This window comes from Ictidomys tridecemlineatus, chromosome 5, assembly GCF_052094955.1.
Source record: "Ictidomys tridecemlineatus isolate mIctTri1 chromosome 5, mIctTri1.hap1, whole genome shotgun sequence".
NCBI lineage: Eukaryota > Metazoa > Chordata > Mammalia > Rodentia > Sciuridae > Ictidomys > Ictidomys tridecemlineatus.
In genome coordinates, this window is record NC_135481.1 from 159,482,991 (window position 1) to 159,499,624 (window position 16,634).

The 16,634-nt window shown below is 51.8% G+C and overlaps 1 protein-coding gene across 4 annotated transcripts in view; it reads left to right on the plus strand.

The window, feature by feature from the left end:
* Rrbp1 (ribosome binding protein 1) overlaps positions 1 to 11,870 on the plus strand; it is a 69,543-nt gene extending 57,673 nt beyond the window's left edge. For 2 of the 4 annotated variants that reach the window (XM_078051362.1, XM_078051364.1), the window contains exons 11-24: positions 1,167 to 1,257; positions 2,040 to 2,132; positions 3,683 to 3,775; positions 3,852 to 3,935; positions 4,082 to 4,171; positions 4,898 to 4,990; positions 5,383 to 5,454; positions 6,062 to 6,157; positions 6,837 to 6,920; positions 8,712 to 8,828; positions 9,646 to 9,729; positions 10,057 to 10,155; positions 10,634 to 10,777; positions 11,310 to 11,870. In XM_078051362.1, the coding sequence (XP_077907488.1) occupies positions 1,167 to 1,257; positions 2,040 to 2,132; positions 3,683 to 3,775; positions 3,852 to 3,935; positions 4,082 to 4,171; positions 4,898 to 4,990; positions 5,383 to 5,454; positions 6,062 to 6,157; positions 6,837 to 6,920; positions 8,712 to 8,828; positions 9,646 to 9,729; positions 10,057 to 10,155; positions 10,634 to 10,777; positions 11,310 to 11,348 (1,279 nt within the window). In that variant the 3' untranslated portion in view covers positions 11,349 to 11,870. The remainder of the gene's footprint in view (positions 1 to 1,166; positions 1,258 to 2,039; positions 2,133 to 3,682; positions 3,776 to 3,851; positions 3,936 to 4,081; positions 4,172 to 4,897; positions 4,991 to 5,382; positions 5,455 to 6,061; positions 6,158 to 6,836; positions 6,921 to 8,711; positions 8,829 to 9,645; positions 9,730 to 10,056; positions 10,156 to 10,633; positions 10,778 to 11,309) is intronic. The other 2 variants (XM_078051363.1, XM_078051365.1) reach the window with 2 other exon arrangements.
* Positions 11,871 to 16,634: the final 4,764 nt, after the last annotated feature.

Consider the following 16,634-nt stretch of genomic DNA (forward strand, 5'->3'; position numbering starts at 1 on the left):
GCCGCGCCCAGCCTTTCAGTAGAACTTGGAGGGTGGGGTCACAGTTCTGTGGGCCTAAACTCAATGTCCAAAAGTCAACAAAGCTCTCAAGGCTATATGCAAACTGTATGCAGGTTAAAAATATAGGGCTGTGATAAGCCAGACTTCATTAATAGATAGATGGTCAGGACAGCCAGCATGCTCAGCCCACACTCGCATTATGGTCAGCATTAGTGTGTGTTAGAATGGTTGTTTTCAAAGGTCTTTGACCATGACCTTCAAGAAGAAACACAAATACGTCTGTCCCCATGTGGCCTGCAGTGTCCACCACAGCCCTCCTTCCTCAGGCTGCTGGGGTGCTAGCTCCTTTGGGGACTTCCTCCTGCATCTCAGGAAGTGGCTTGAATTGCTGATTCAGACCACTGTTGACCACTTCTAGACTTTAGATTTCTCATGTCCCTGGGTCTCCATCTGTTGCATATCATAATGTGGAAAGGGGCTTGTTAAAAGTGTCCATTCAGAACTGGTCCCGAGAGCCTTGAGTACAGTGCTGTAGTGATGGTGACCTCTCATTTCTGGTTGAAGGGCACAAGGAAGTGAGGCACTGACATTCAGGGATTCTACAGTGCCGGGGAGTCGTCTCAAGGCTCATTTCTTCCCCAAATCCCAGGATATAGAAATGAATGGTCCTCCATTGGTCCTTGGTTCTCAGAAAAGTTAGAAGTCAGGCTTTGGGGAGCTGTCAGGAGCAGTGGTGCCCAGGTGTGAGGTGACAGCACTACTGTGAGTTTCCAGCTCACACCTTAGAAGGCCCAGCCTAGTTCTGAGAGTCAGGTGCAGCCATGTGGAAGGGCCAGCTGGCATGTTCTGTGGTGACAAGATGGGTCATACCAAACTCAGTTCAAAGAGTAGATGTCCTGGAGACCTAACTGCTGGGGCACATCCTCTGCTGGCCATTGGCTGCTCTGGAGCCAGTGCCCTGGCCTCTGAGTGGTCGGCATGAGGCAAGGTAGAAGGGTGTGTGCCTCACAGGTGTTCCTTGGGTAGAGGGGGGTGTTAGGCTGGCTGGGTGCCCTGGGTAGAAGAAAGGGGTCCTCCTGAGATGGAACTGGAGGGTAGGCACGGACCCTTGGAGCTGAGGTGGTGACCTGCTGTGGTAACCATTTTCTCTCCCACCTCCCCACCAGTCTCAAGGAGCTAGAATCACAAGTATCATGTCTGGAGAAGGAGGCCACTGAGCTCAAGGAGGCTGTGGAGCAGCAGAAAGGGAAGAACAATGTGAGTGTGGAGGGCCTCTGAGCTGGGGTGGGAGGACCAAGGCAGAGCCGTGTGAGCCCCGGAAAGGTTTTCACAGAGTCACCTTAAGGCGTCTGCTGTAGAACCTGCCCTGGACAATCAGGGAGCCCAGCTTTGCTTCTCCTTCTGTTCTCACTGTTGTTTACTCCGGGAGTTTCCTCTTCCTGCCTCCTCATCTCCAGCTCCTCCATATGTTCAGGGTTGACTGCCCTTGGGGCAGGTAACGTCATTAGTCTGGGTCATGTAGCCACCCTGAGCAGATGTGGGTGAGGGAGGCTGGAGCTAGGAGAAGGGGAGAGAGACATGCCTGCCCTCTCCAGAGGGCAAGGGCCTTCACCCACATCCTTCCCACCTGCCCTTGTCATGGAGCAGGGCTTGCTGGTTGCCTTGCTGCTCACAAAGGAGGTCTCACTCCTAGAGCCAGCCGAGGGAGTCAGCTTGCTGTTTGGTGGCAGGAACCTCCTCTCTGAGGAAATAGATCCATCCTTCCTCCTCCTGCAGTCTAGTCTCCACTGAAAGGGCGCCTGCCTCTTCATCCTCTGTGTTCGACCATTCCGGCATCAGGTGGCAGCACCTTGGCCTTGTGCTGAGTGCCCCCAGGAGAGGCCACATGAATGTGAGCCAAGAAAAGAGTGGGTCCTATGCAGGGTCTGAAGTGGGGCCATGGGGTTCTCTGAGCCCAGCCCTTGCTGAGACCAGTCCACAGGAGCTGGTCATTGACTGACGGGTGTGGGCTACTGACTTCCCCTCATCTCCCTTCCCAGGACCTCCGAGAGAAGAACTGGAAGGCGATGGAGGCACTGGCCTCGGCTGAGCGGGCCTGTGAGGAGAAACTGCGTTCCCTGACCCAGGCCAAGGTCAGAGCCCTGGGCATCTTTAGGCTGGCCAGCTGGGATAGCAGCACCTGCCTGGTTTAACTGAGTCCACAAGATATGGAAACTGTGTAGGGGACAGTCTTGGCCTCAGTGTTTCATAAATCTGTACCAGGGCCCCCAGGCTCAGCATGCAGTGTCCTCTAGTCTCTTCATTCTTTCCTTCCTCTCCCTATTCCTTCCTGCCCCCCTTTCATTTTTCTTTAAGAGAAAGGAGGGAAATGTGCACCCTCAATTGTTTTTCCTCAACTGGGCACTCTGTTATGAGGGTACAGAGCTGAGCATGGCCACAGCAAAGACTGAGCGGGCTTGGGGAGCGCTGTGGACTGCACACTCTGTGAGTGTGCCCAGGGTTGCACCGGCTTCATGGCCTTCAATCATTATTTTTATCCAGAGGTACTTGGAATTGTCCTGCTTCTTTCTCAGGCCCTCTGAAGTCACCGTCCAGTTGGTTCCATGTGTGTTCTTAGCGAAGGACATCTTTAGCAGTGAGCTTTTAGGGTGTTGTATCCAACTCTCTGTGACTGGGGCCCCCATTTGCCCTGGGCTGGCTGGAGTCAGGGTGGAGGCTCTGACTAGGGCAGCAGCACTGACGCTCGAGCCCACCCTTTTTTGTCACACATTTCCATCCCTTGTGAAAGGCTAGCCCCTTCCAGCCTTGCTCCAACAGAGGGAGAGCCTGTCCCAGTACCTGAACTTTGTAGTGACTCCCATGATCCTCCCAGAAAGCCTGAGGGTATAAAGATGAGACCCAGAAAGCAGGAAATAGGGCAGAAGTTGTAATTAGATTATTAGAATCTTAGATTTTTGGCCCCCAGAAGTGAGTGTAGAGATAGTCTGGCCACTGTGTGGCAAGTGCAGAAGCTGTTGCCAGGCTGACAGCTTGTGGCCACACAGGCAGAGAAAGACAGAAGGTGGCCTCCAAGGCTCATGTGCTTTGCCTTCTGACTCATGACTGGAGAACCTGAGTGGGCATGGTGGTCATGTGGCCAGGAGTCCAGGGCAGGCCACAGCATCATCTCTGGATAATTGGGCAAGCCAAAAAGGGTCTGCTTCTCAGGCTTAGTTCAGACCAGGGGTTTTGTGGTCAGACTGGGGGTCTGTTGTCACCTGAGGAAAATCAGGTCCAGCCCCATACAGGGTGTGAAGTCAAGCTTCAGGAGAGACCCCAAGCGATGCCCTGTCTTCTCTGAGTTGGTTTCTTCCTCTGGAGATTAGGAATGTTGATTCTTCCTTCCTCCAATGGGTGCCTAGAGATGAGCTCCCTGGGGATACCTGTTCATGGCTGGCACTGGCCCTAACTGTGGCATGCTGGGAGGGCTGGGAAAATAAGAGCTGGCAGAGTCTGAGTGACTGCTGGGAGGTGTGGGGTAACTGGCACCTGCCACCTGGGGCTTCCCATTGTCCTTCCTGGGAGCACAGACTGGGGAAGCCCATCTTTTCCTTTGATTTTTGTCTCACCCCTGATGAGGAGCTGAGGCCCTTCCTGGTAGGAGGCTGAACCCTGTCCTCTCCCTCTCCCTCTCCCCTTCCAGGAGGAATCAGAGAAGCAACTCCGCCTGGCCGAGGCCCAGACCAAGGAGGCCCTTCTGGCGCTGCTCCCGGAGCTCTCTGTCTCAGAACACCAGGTAGTGGGGGGTGGCTCCCAGGGATTGTACTCCCCCAGGAGCATTCCCCACCCTCACCTTCCACGTTTCCTCGTAGAATTATGCTGACTGGCTGCAGGAACTCAAAGAAAAGGGCTCCCAGCTACTGAAGAAGCCATCAGCGACCACAGAGCCCTCCTCGGTAAGCAAGGCTGCCAAGCAGGTGCCCTTGGCAGGGGCTGCCACTGTCACCCAAGCTCTCCTACCCCTAGGAAGAAAGTGCCCAGAGTCATTTCAGCAGGTAGCTGTGTTGGATTCACTAGACACTTGTTCTCCCTCTGCCCTCAGGACCTGGCCTCCAAGCTGAAGGAGGCTGAGGAGACCCAGAACACCCTGCAGGCTGAGTGCGACCAGTACCGCACCATCCTGGCAGAAACGGTGAGCAGCCAGGGCAGGGTCTCTGGGAACTCTGTGCTGGGTGATAAGAGGGTGCTGCTAGGAGGAGAGCTTTGGTGCCTAGAGTGCAGGAGTTGGCATAGTATCTCCAGAAACCCTCTGGCTCTCTGTGACCTGGGCAGACCTCTGCCCTCCAGACCTCATTTCTTAGACTGGATGGTAATGGGATGGATAAGTCTCTTAGGTCTTCATTATTTCTAAGCTGAGGAGAGGGCTGAGTTGAGGGTTTGAGGCTGGTCTCCAGCGGGAGAAGGGACTTGGTTATAACAACAAGGAATAATTGGGCAGGCAGTTGTGGGAAAAGTCAAGGTAAGCTTTGGCCCAACTGGGTTGAACCCTTCCCTGACTCCAGGAGCAATGCTGGGTCCAGCCCTTCCCAGTTCTGAGCAGCTCTGTGTTATGTTCCTTGTTCTGGGCCACCAATGGGATCAGCACCTGTGGCAGAGCCCAAGAGCAACAACAGTTCTAAGAGCCTCATTTGGATCACAGACCTCATTTCCTGGCATGGTCCTACATGCCAGCACACAGGATAGAAACCTCGCTCCTGGGACAGTGGCCACCTTCCCTCCCTACACAACACTGAGTCTTAAGCAGAGGAAGTACGGGCCATCATTACAGAGGACCTGGGGACAGGAGTGCGTTTGAGTGTAGGGCAAGGTCGAGGAGGGTGACAGTCCTGTCTCACCGCTCTACTCCTTCTTGCCGCAGGAGGGCATGCTCAGAGACCTGCAGAAGAGTGTCGAGGAGGAGGAGCAGGTGTGGAAGGCCAAAGTGGGAGTTGCGGAGGAGGAGCTCCAGAAGGTATCTTGGCATGTGCATCTCCCCAGGGCCTGGTGGCATGGACATTGCTGCTGGGCTCAGGGAAGCCAAGTGTACTCTACTGAAGACACATGGCTGGGTTGAAATTCCAGAGCCCACAAGAGAAGTTAACAGGATCTGTCACTTAGGAGATGCATATCGCTGTTGGCATTTCTGGGGGACACCCTGTGAAGCGGAACTGTAGAATGACAGTGGAGCTCCTCAGTCTCTAGGAGATTGTGCTCCTGTTCTCATGCTGGACTCTATCCCCACTCCCAGGAGAGACTGCTACAGACCACCAGAGCTTCAACTTGGCTTGGAGATGGTGGCACTACTCGTCCTGGGAAACATCCCCAGACACCTATGTTTCACGGGGCATTTCTTTTGCTTTGTAGTCACGGGTCACAGTGAAACATCTCGAAGATACCATAGAGAAGCTAAAAGGAGAACTTGAAAGCTCAGATCAGGTATGTGGTGCTTCTGTTCTGAGAGTTGGTTTCTCTTGTCCTATGAGTCTTTTTGAAAGTGACATCGCAGAGGCCATTTGAGTTATTCTTCTCTCAAGGATCACTGGCTTCTCACCTAAGCCAAGTGATCCTATCCTGTTTTGCTTTAATGAGAGACCTTCATAATAACCTCAGAGGCCTAAGACAGCTACAGATCTGTGCATAGTTGTCCAGCCCTGATCAATGGTGGCTTTGGTCTTGGCCTTCACAATCAAGGGTGTGCTCAAGGGAGCCCTGGTGTTCCTTTAAGCACCTAAGCAATCCCTGGCCTTGGAGAAAGTGCCCCTGGTACCTACTTTTGCAAGTGTATCTAAGAATTGCCCTCTCCCCTGCTTCTTAGGTCAAAAACATGTCAGGACCCAGGAGTACTAGAGTTGAGGTACTCTTTTCAGCAAGGAGTTCTCTTGCTAGGGCTTGGTTTCTTGTTAGTCTTGATTTATTTGGTAAACTGATGGGCCTCAGGAGCTTATCAGAGCCAGCCAGACTCTATGTCCATCACCCCACTCTCTGTGGCTAGTGCCCCCTGCTGGCCAACTAGAGGCTCTGATGTATGTGTATGTCCATCCAGGTGAGGGAGCACACCTCACATCTGGAGGCAGAGCTAGAGAAGCACATGGCAGCTGCCAGCGCTGAGTGCCAGAACTACGCCAAGGAGGTGGCAGGGGTGAGTGCACTCCACGGACTTGTATGCCCTGCCTAGCTAAGTCTGGGTCCTCCCTAGTGGCTCTTCCTCAGCCCTTAGGGAGCTGTTCTTGTCATCATGAGCCTTGAAGTCTGTGTTATTTGGTTTTGTCTTAAATCCTGCTTATGCCTCATCAAAGGGTGAGATCTGAGGTGTCTGGGGGTAGGTTGTGAAAAGGCAGCCCCACTCTGGGGCGCAGGGGCAGAACAGGGATAGATCTGGCTGGGCACTGCAGCAGGGGGTGCATTTTACATTCCAGATCATCCCCTGAGCATGAGAATTCTCTGCCTGGCTTACTGATTGATGTCATTTCCAGTAGGGAGTGGGTTTAAATCTGATAACTGTTTTCTGACTGTTCAGAAGAGGAAAGCAAAAAATTGGCAACCTGAGTCCTGGTTTAATCTCACCCTTGGGGCCTTGTTTTTTTTTTTTTTGAACAAGAGATTAGGGCAGATGTCTAAGAAGGCCTGAGATCGGTGTGCAGTGAACACTATCCTTCCTAAGTCTTCAAAAAGGAAATTGTAGCTATGGGAAGCCTGCTCTGTGATGATCACTAGTGTTTTGGATAAATAGATGTTAGGTTTTTGTTTTGCCTCTAATTCACTGGAATTGGTTTTCTCTTCTCTCCTTTTCCCTATCACCTGGCTGTTTCTTCCTCAAGTTGAGGCAACTTTTATTAGAGTCTCAATCTCAGCTGGATACAGCCAAGAGTGAAGCCCAGAAACAGAGTGACGAGCTCGCCCTGGTAGGTGAACATGGAGTCCAGCATGGGGACTGTGGCGTGCGGGGCTCGTGTGTGTGAGATGAATCTGCCAGTCAAGTTTTGTTTTTTGTTCACTCAAAGATTTCTGCAGCTTAGCAGAGGGGGACAGTGTTCATCCATTAGCCACGTGGGGCAGGAAGGCTCTTTGAGGCCCTCTTGGAACATTTGCCTAAAATTCTGAGCTGGGCCTGTGACCGCTGGGACCAGGGTGCACACCCCATTTCCCTCCCACTGGTAGCCTGTTCTCTTGCTCAAGGAAGTGGGGGTTCTGGGGGTCTGTTCACCTTGTAAGCCCATTTCAGCACTTACGAGCATTGAGGATGTAGTGATCCCTTGTAGATCCCTCCTGGCCTGGTTACCCACCGCACTGTGGCTCTTAGCAAGGCCTTGCCCTCTTGGGGTTTCCTCACCTCAGCAATGGCTCAGACCCATTCAGTCAAATCCACAGGTGTGTGGGGATGACCTAGTCCCCACCTGGCCTAGTGCCAGTTCTGGGTGCAGAGCTCAAGCCCCATTCAGATGTGAGGAGCTGCGCTGTGCAGGTGACCTGAGTCCTGCTGGGCTTGCCTAGTTTTCAGCTATGGTGTCTAATCCCATGTCCCAGCTGCTTGACTGGTTCAGCTCTTGCCTCCATAAAGAGGTCACACTCTATCTAGTACCTGCTTGAGGCAGCCTTTACAACCACAGTCCATCTGTCAGATCTGTACAGGCTTTCTTAAAAGTCTTAAAGTAGTCACCAGCATTTAGAGATTGAGATATTTGGGGCTAAAATGTGCAGCACTGATGTCTGAGAAGAAAGAAGTTCTGGTGTCCCCCCACAGCCTCCACCAAGCCCAGCAGGTGCTCCCAGCTCCCTGGGTCCCCATCTTGAGCTCACCCAGGATCACTACACCAGAGGGGGTATCACCCAGCTCAAGTCTCCTCCTGAGTTTAAGGCCAGTCATCTTGGCCATTGGCTAAGCCAGGTCGGTGTTACAGGCCTAGGGTATACAGCCCATACAGGGGTATGTGCAGAATCCCACCCCTAGGCTTTCTTATCTTTTCAACTACAGTTTGGCTTTTGCCTTTGCAGGCTGTTGGGTCAGAGATTGTTGAGGTTGCCCCTTGGAGCAGGGCCTCTTGAATAGAGCCTGAGACCACCTAGAGAACTCATGACCGCAGTCCCCAACCATGCCTCCTGACTAGAACTTTTACCCATGTTCCCTGAGTGATGCTACCACCCTTCAAATCAGAAAGAAGCTCAGTGGTCTGGGAACCTTGGGAGCCAGTGGATGTGCCACTTGCCCTCAGCCATAAAGCTGAGGATGGGGCAACTTATTAGGCAAGGTGTCATCTTATAATCTTCCCGGACCCCAGAAAGGGCTCCAAGCCATGGTTCTTGAAGAAACCAAGGGTATAGGCAGAACTGTTGGCAGCCTCTCTCTCCCTTTTGGACTCACTGCCTGTGTGGTCTGTGTCTATCAGGGGCCATCTCACTCCTAAGGAGGATTGCTCACCAGTTTATTTTGAAGCTTAGCACATGGGTCTCATTGGCCTAGAGGCTTCTTGGCCTCCAGGCCTATTTGGCTCAAACTGGGTGCTGTGGCCCTGCCCAGCTAATCTGCGTAGTGGTCGGGACTCAAACATCGGTCACAGATAGCAAACCATTAGGGGCCTCGGCTATTAAGAGCAGCTGCGGTCCTCTCTAGGGAGTGTGTGTGTGTGTGTGTGTGTGTGTGTGTAAGGTGTGTGTGTGTGATTGGCTGTGCACAAACCTGCCCCTCCCTGTTTCAGGTGAGGCAGCAGTTGAGTGAGATGAAGAGCCACGTAGAGGATGGTGACGTAGCTGGGTCCCCAGCTGTCCCCACAGGCGACTCCCCAGCTGAGCAGGACCCTGTGAAGGTTAGGGTGGTGAGCTGGTCCTCAGATGTGTCACTAACAGCCCCAAGTACAGTGCAGGGTGGGCAGCCTTCATGTTGATTGATGTGTTGGTTGCTCCCAGTCCTGACCAGCACCCTCCCCATCCCTCTTTATCTGGATTAGGTGCACCCAGGACCCAAAAGATGCAGAGCAGAGGGAAGGTGACCAGGCAGAGAGGCGGGCGGGGGTGGGAGTAGTCTGAGACTGGGAGTGCACTGTGCACCTACCAGGCTGAGAGAGCAGCCTTGGGTTGGTTCTGCAGCCACTGTAGGGGACTTGTCTCCTGTTGTGGCTCTTGCTGGGATATTACTAGCAGAATATCTGCTCTCCAGAGGAGTGGTTATTATTTATGTGGTCCTGGGGATGGAACCCAGGGACTCAAAAATACTGGGTGAGCTCTCTGCCACTGAGCTGCACTTCCAGCCCTCTTCAGGGTTTTGACCAAAGGAGCTACCACTTACAGAGTTCTTGCCAAGAGGCAGGGGCCTGTCACTAGGGTAGCCACTGTGGGTTTGGGCCTTATCTCATGGCTCTGAGGCATCTTTCTTGTCCTGTGGGTCCTGTTAAAGGTTCCTGAGATTACAGAGGTTCCCTCAGAATCCTTTTAACCCACCAGCTTCTGGACTGCAACTGAGGTTCCATCTCCCCACAGGAGCATCAGGGATGGCTCATTGGGGCAGGGCAAGGCTGGGGGAACCCTAGAAGCAACTAAAAGGCAGAACCTATAGTCTTAGTCCTGCCCCAGAGCCCTGGGCCCCAAAAGGGTCCTTCACCAGGTTCCCAAGTAATGTTTGTGATATCTCCACAGCTGAGAATGCAGCTGGAGCGGACAGAAGCCACCCTGGAGGACGAGCAGACAAGGAGGCAGCAGCTCACGGCTGAGTTTGAGGAGGTCAGGCCTGCTTGGTGGCTCTCAGTCCCTATCAGCTTTCAGATTCTTACAGTCTCTGGGGAGCAATCTGGTCATGCTGGCCTTCCCCTGCTTTGCCCACCAGGTGTCTGGGCTGGGCCATCAGCATGCTGGGGGTTGGGAGGACAATGGGATCCTGGCAGGTGGATGCTGAAGCCTTCTTGGAACCTCAAGGCTAGTCTGTGTCTTCAGGCTTGAGCTGTTGCACCATCAGGCTTGGGATGCCCCTGGTCCCCGGGTAGATTTGGTCATTGACTGCTGAGATGTTGGTAAGGCTGCTCACCCAGGCCCACTCTGCTCTCTGATAAGGCTCAGACCACAGCGTGTCGCTTACAAGAAGAGCTGGAGAAGCTCCGTGCTATTGGTCCCCTGGAGTCTTCAGGAACTGAGGAGGCTGTACAGCTGAAGGTAGAGGCGGGGGCTGGGGCCTGCGGCTTTGACCAATCTTGACCTTGGAGAGGGGCCAGGACCGGGAGAACAGACCCCTAGGAACTGGCTTCCCTCGTCACACATGGTTGGAGGGAGCCACGTCACATGGCAGCTATTAGTCAGTGTAGCTATTTAATATAATTTATATAAAACTTGGAAGTCATGTTTTAGGTACTGGTAGGTATACATATCTGGTGGCTGGCACATTAGACAGTGCAGAATAGCCCACACCTGTTGTCCTAGGCCAGGAGGTAAGTGGGGCTGGTGGGAAGCACAGTCAACACAGACCATTTCCTGCCAACCAGCACTGTCTGTTGTTGAGTGGCCCGTAGACAGCTTCCTTGTGCTCCTGGAAAGCTCCAGTCCCGGGTATTTGGGCCCTGTGGGTGTATACAGCTCAGGGTCTTACCTCTGATGTCATGTGAGGACTGATCCTCTCCAACCCTGAAACCCACAGGAGAGACTAGAAAAAGAGAAGAAGTTAACAAGTGATCTGGGACGTGCTGCAACCAAACTACAGGAGCTTTTGAAGACAACCCAGGAGCAGCTGGCAAAGGAGAAGGACACAGTGAAGAAGTTGCAAGAACGGCTGGAAAAAACAGTGAGTGCTTCATCCATGTGGGGCCACAGGGCTGGCTCCCAGCCCCTGTGGCTTGGCCTGTTATGGAGGTAGGCCCTGACCCCCAGGAGGGTGGATGGGAGAGAGCTTTTGGAAAGAGTTGGGTATGATGCTGGAGCCCCAGGGAAGCGGGACAAGCAGGAAGTGGGAGAAACAGAACTAGGTGTTGGGGACAGATACTTGTAACACGGACATTAGCCCACAGGGCCCAGAGCCCAGGAAGCATGGTTCTCACTGCAGCCTGCTTGGGCCCCATCCCAGTCCCCCTGCCTCTGTCCTGGCCCCTATCTGAAGGGTTTTTCACCTGACTCAAAGCCCTCACACTCCTGCATCCTGCATTCTCACTACCACCAACTCCTAAGCAGCCAGCCCCAGGAAGTCAGCTCTGGGTCTCCAGACAAGTGGCTTGGGGTTGTCAGCCTAGGGAGGGGACTGCAGGTCCTAGCATGGCATGAGAGGTTATGCCTTGGCTCCTTGCCCAGCTTTTCTCTCACATGGCTGCCTTTGTTTGCAGGAGGATAGCAGCAGTTCAAAGGAGGGCACCTCCGTCTGAGTCTCTGCAAAAAGAAGTTACTGTTCAACTTTACCAAAATGCCTTACACATTCCTTATAAATAAATAAACCAACAACACAGCGTTATCCAGGCCCAACTTCCAGTAGCTCCGAGAGAAGCCATTAGAGACAAGAGTCTCTTAGAACCACAGAAATAAATCTTCCAGACCCCCAGTCTGTACAAGAACATTTGTCACATTTGATAAACACTATTCCCTGGAGCAGTCCTGGACCACCTTGAGCCGACGCCAAAGCCCTTGTTGACTCTGACAGACCGGGTTGTGCCGGGAGGCCAGGGTGCTTAGGGATCTATGTCAATCAGTGCAATTGTCATGTCTTTTTTCAGTGGGGTTGGGGTCGGGAAGTGGCCGGACCAGGTGGTGAGTTCTCAGAGGCTGGGGAGACTGGAGGGCCTCAGCCCAGCCCAGTGAGGCAACAGCTCCTCACCCCTGGAAGTTGCCAAGCAGAACTGACGTGTGACCACCTGGATGTTAATGCCATTAAAACCAATGTGTTGCCCGGCGCTGCAGTGTCGTCTGGTCTTCTGGGGTTCCCCCATCTTACTTTGGGCCCAAGATGGGCTGTCTTTGGGACAAAGTGTAAGCATAGTCTTGGTTTCTCTGCAAGCAGGGGACCAGCAGCTATGTAAAATGGGGATAAAACCTTTTTTGGGGCCCCAGTATTTTCCATCGCCTCCCAGGCTTCAGTGGTTGGTGGGCAGATGAGGAAACAATGCCTGACACCCAGTGGTCAGATGGCCTGACTGCTATACCCCACCCTTGAGGATGTGAGGTTTCTGTGAGCAGGCGTGTGGGTGGCCTACTGTGGTATGAAGTAAGCTCTGTGAATGAACAAGGGTCTCCATGTGTGCAGGGCCTTGGATGAAGGTCCATACCTTGGGAGGGGTTCAGGGCTGGAGCAGCCCCTCCCACCTGTCCTGTGGCAGAAGCCAGCTTAGACTTCTGCCAACTCTCAGACCCAGAGTTCTTGGCCCATAACAGAATGGGCCAGGGGAACTTTGGCCCAAGAAGTGTGGAGCTTCTTAACTGAGAAATAAATCTGAAATCTGGAGTTTATGCAGAATGTTAGAGATCCTGAATCACAGCAAGGCCTGAACCAAGCAAGGATGGGAAGGTAGGTCTGAGCAGGTCCAGTGTCCAATATCAGCCAGTCTTGTTAAGGGGCTGCCTTGGCCAAGCGCTATTCCACATTCATCTCCCTGCCCTGCCGAGTCTCCAAATCCTTTGGAGAGTCTAATTGCCAAAACTTGGCTAGGGGATGTTGGGCACTTAAGATGGCAGATCCTACAAGACAGGGTTGTTTTTACACTTCTGGGATCTGTATCTCAGCCCCCCTTGAGTGGTGGGTATGATTCCAGTGGCTGTCCCAGGAACCTAGGGAGGTGTAATGCTGGTAGATGTGTCCTTTTGCCTTTTTATTCAGCACCCCACCCCACCCCATCCCAGCACCTGTGTGTGAACCACTTGAATGTTAATGGCTAAATTGGAGACAAGGTGCTGGGAAAATCCTGGGCAGTCTCCCTGGAGAAGTGGGCTTAAGCTGGAGTTTGCAAGAGGGTTCCCTCAGGGGACAGTGGGTGCAGAGGGGAAGGTGAGGCTGAAAAGTCATTAAGACCAAGGGGTTTGGACTAGACAGGGAGGTAGAAGCCACTAAGGGTTTTTAAGCAGGTGTAGGGGGATACTCCTGTTCTAGGATTCTATGGAGGAAGGCGATGTGGAGGGGCACCCCACAGGTCTTGAAATACTGACCAGGAGAATGAGGAAGCAAATGACAAGAACACCTGATGCCCACTCATACCCAACTCACAGCACCTGGTCTTCCATGAAGTGAACCAGAGCCCATGGAAATGATGGTACTCACCTGGCAAGCTGCAAGGCTGGTTCCAAACCATTTCTCACCCCCCCCCCATGCATGGGCACTCTGAATGGGCCACAGGTGTTTTCTAAGGATGCAAACCCCACTAATAGCTGTGGCCCTATACGTCTGTGGTGCCCCAAATTGCATCTGCATCTGCTGTGTGCACTATGCATCTGAAGCAAGGCTCAGAGCCAAAGGAAAGTCTCTGGGTGAGGGAGAGCAGGGACACTAGCAAGATGTTGGTGATGGACAGGAAGGGTGGAGACTGCTTGAGCAGCCACCTGACCAATATCCTCCACAAATGCCTCATCATTGTGCTTTCCTCAGGTTTGGGTCTATGCTCGGAGACCAAAAGAAATGCATTGTTTTTCTTGCCCCTTTCAAACCCATCCAATCCACTGAATAAGATCTAACCTTTGAATTATAGTTAGCATTAAGCTGGAATTTTCCAAAGGAGTAGAGGGAAGCAGATCTGAATTTCTGTCCTAGTTTTGCCAGGCAGAAGTTTAACCCCACACAGGTGGCCTTATTTAGGTCACTGGTTTGGGGCCCTGGTGAGTGGGTGTGGTACAGACCTGTGCCCTATACCAGAACTCCCACTCAATTGCCATTATGAATCTGGGAGCCTGCATTTCCAATAAACTCCTCTCCACCGCATTACACTGACTGCACAAATGAAGAGCTTCCACACTGGGTAGATGCCTTCAAAGGCAGTGGAATGAGAGGGCTACTCATTTTTAGTAGAAGAGGAGAACTGAGGGAAAAATTGCTGGGGTTATCAAGCCACCTTGGGTTCAAAGAGGCAATGGCTTCTGGTCATGGCCCTACCCCCTTGTCAAACACTGTGTCCACCTGTGGGAAAGGAGGCAAGACAAAGGGAGTGCATAGTGTGGGCCCAGCTGGCCTGGGGAGTTCAGGAAAGTGCCACTTATGGGGACCTTCCTACTGCAGCTCAAACTCAGGGGACCTCACCTACCCCAGTAGTGGCATTTCAAAGGCCAGCAGAGGGAGCCCAAGTGTGCCTTGCCTTAGCTGGGCCAGGTCACCCAGCTATTCATGGGCAAGGTTCCACCACCATGCTGAAGGCAGAAGAAAACTGCTCAGGAGGACACCTGAGGCGCAGCCCCTGGCAGACTGCTTGCAAAACAGTGTCATGACTGCCAACATGCTCCCTGTGTTCTTCCAGTATTAGCATGGTACAGATCCTTATGGGGGCCCGACTCATGGGGCTGGCCATTTGAAGATCCCTGTCCTGCTAAACTAGAAATGTAGGAGTTTTCAGGCAGCAATGGAGAACTAGCTTTTGTAGTCCTTTGGGATGAAGCTGTTAACTGTGAAAGCAGAAATCTAACAGAGGAAGCATGGCTCTCCCTGGGCTGATTCTTAGGGCCATGGCCTGGACTTATGCTGCTGCTACCCTTTCTTCCAGTACCAGAGCTGGGAGGGTGCGGAATAAAAACATCCAGCCGAAATTCTTCCCTTCAGAGTGCAGACATCCCAGGGTCACATGGTTCATAAACTGTTCCACCAGACCTGGAAACCCCATCACACAGACCACTTCTCTTTGATGATGTTAATCTGGTCATCTACCGAATGACACTGAAACGCAAAGGCCCCAGGATGCCTGGCCTGTAAGGCAGCACCTAACGCACCTGGAGGAGGAAGCGGTGTGGTAAAGACAGGGAGAGTAGGGACATCAGCAAGACATTGGTGTTGGACTGGAGGGGCAAGGACAGCCTTAGAAGCCACTTGACCAGCACCCTCCAAATGCCTCCTCATTGAGCTTCCTTCAGGTTTGGATCTACACTGAGACCAAAAGAAATGATCGTTTTTTTTCCCCTCTTTTAAATCTCATCCAATGCATGAACAAGATCTAACCTTTGAATTCCAGTGAGCATCAAACTGGAATTTTCATTAGTGGGAATGAGGAGATCCGAGTTTGTCCCAGTTCTTCCACTTGAGTTGAGAGATGTAATTAGGCAAGTTACCTCTGGGCTGGCTACTGAAGGACTGGCTAGAGGCCCTGAAAGTCCCTTCCCAGATTCCCTTCTGAGAAAGCCCTGGCCAGCCAAATGTAGTCACTCAGCTTGAGGTACTCCATATAGTACAACTTATGTCCTCTCTCCTAGTCTGGAGCCTGTTACTGTATTTCAGAAGTGCCCCAAATCATAAGAAATTGGTGTGTCTTTGGGCAAATCCAGTCTCCCATGTTCCAAAGAGCAACAAGCCTGTCAAGAAACAGAAACTGTGTCCACTCTCAACAGTAGTTCTACAAAAAGGAGGCCACTAGACTAAACCTGATTCTATTACCCAAGTCACTGGGCTTTTTCTTAGAGTACTCTTCTCTGAAATAACAAACATCATAGCTAAGGAAGGTTTGGCTGGATTCTGTGGCACTGGCTTTACCTGCTCTTTCTCAGGGCCTAAGAGTAACTACAAAAAGAACCCTAAGTCTTCCACAATCATTTTTGTAATGTGTTGACCCCTGTGAAGATACAAGTGTATTTTCTGGAAAAGGAATACACTTGCAGCTTTGTTTCTGACTAGTGTCAGCTGAAGTTTAAATCCTGACTTTACAAAGAAGCACCTGTCCCAACCTCAGACTTTTCACAGGTGCAGTGGCACACACCTATAATCCCAGCAGCTCAGGAGGCCGAGGCAGGGGGATTGTGAGTTCAAAGCCAGCATCAGCAAAAGCAAAGTGCTAACCAACTCAATGAGATCCTGACTCTAAATAAAATACAAAATAGGGCTGGGGATGTGGCTCAGTGATCAAGTACCCAACATAACAGGATCTAGAGACATAAGTAACTGTTAACATCTTCCCCATTTCTGGAATAAGATTGGAATGCTCCCAGACATTTATACTACAGATGTGCATACTGCTTGCAATCGTTCCCAGGCATGTATGTCTCTTTGTCTCTTTCGTATGCACACACACACATGTGCCTGTACGGTCACAGCAAGAATGAGTGATCAAAGCAGAGCCTGGATCACATTCCTGGCTCTACCCACAGTACTGATTCTGGACTGGGGCAGCCTTGGGCTGGCAGCACTTCTTTGGGGGGACTGTGACTAATGCTTCGAAGTAGAGAAAACCAGAAATTCAGGATGAAAGAATGACAAGCAGCCAGCACTATTTTCTCGATTCTTTGGAAAAGATTCTTTGGAAAGAGATATTCGAATGAAAGCACAATAACCTTTTTTTTTTTTTTTTTTTTTGCCTCCCCAAAGCCTGGATGATGATTTGGAATTAGAAAAAGGTTCCCAATTTTTACACCAACTTTCTCATTCAATCTGAGGAGGAAGTGCTGTGATTTTAACTGTCAGAAATAAAAACCTTGATGACTTATCGCATATGGAAAAAAAATACTTCATCCCAATTCACACAAGAATAATTACACAAAAG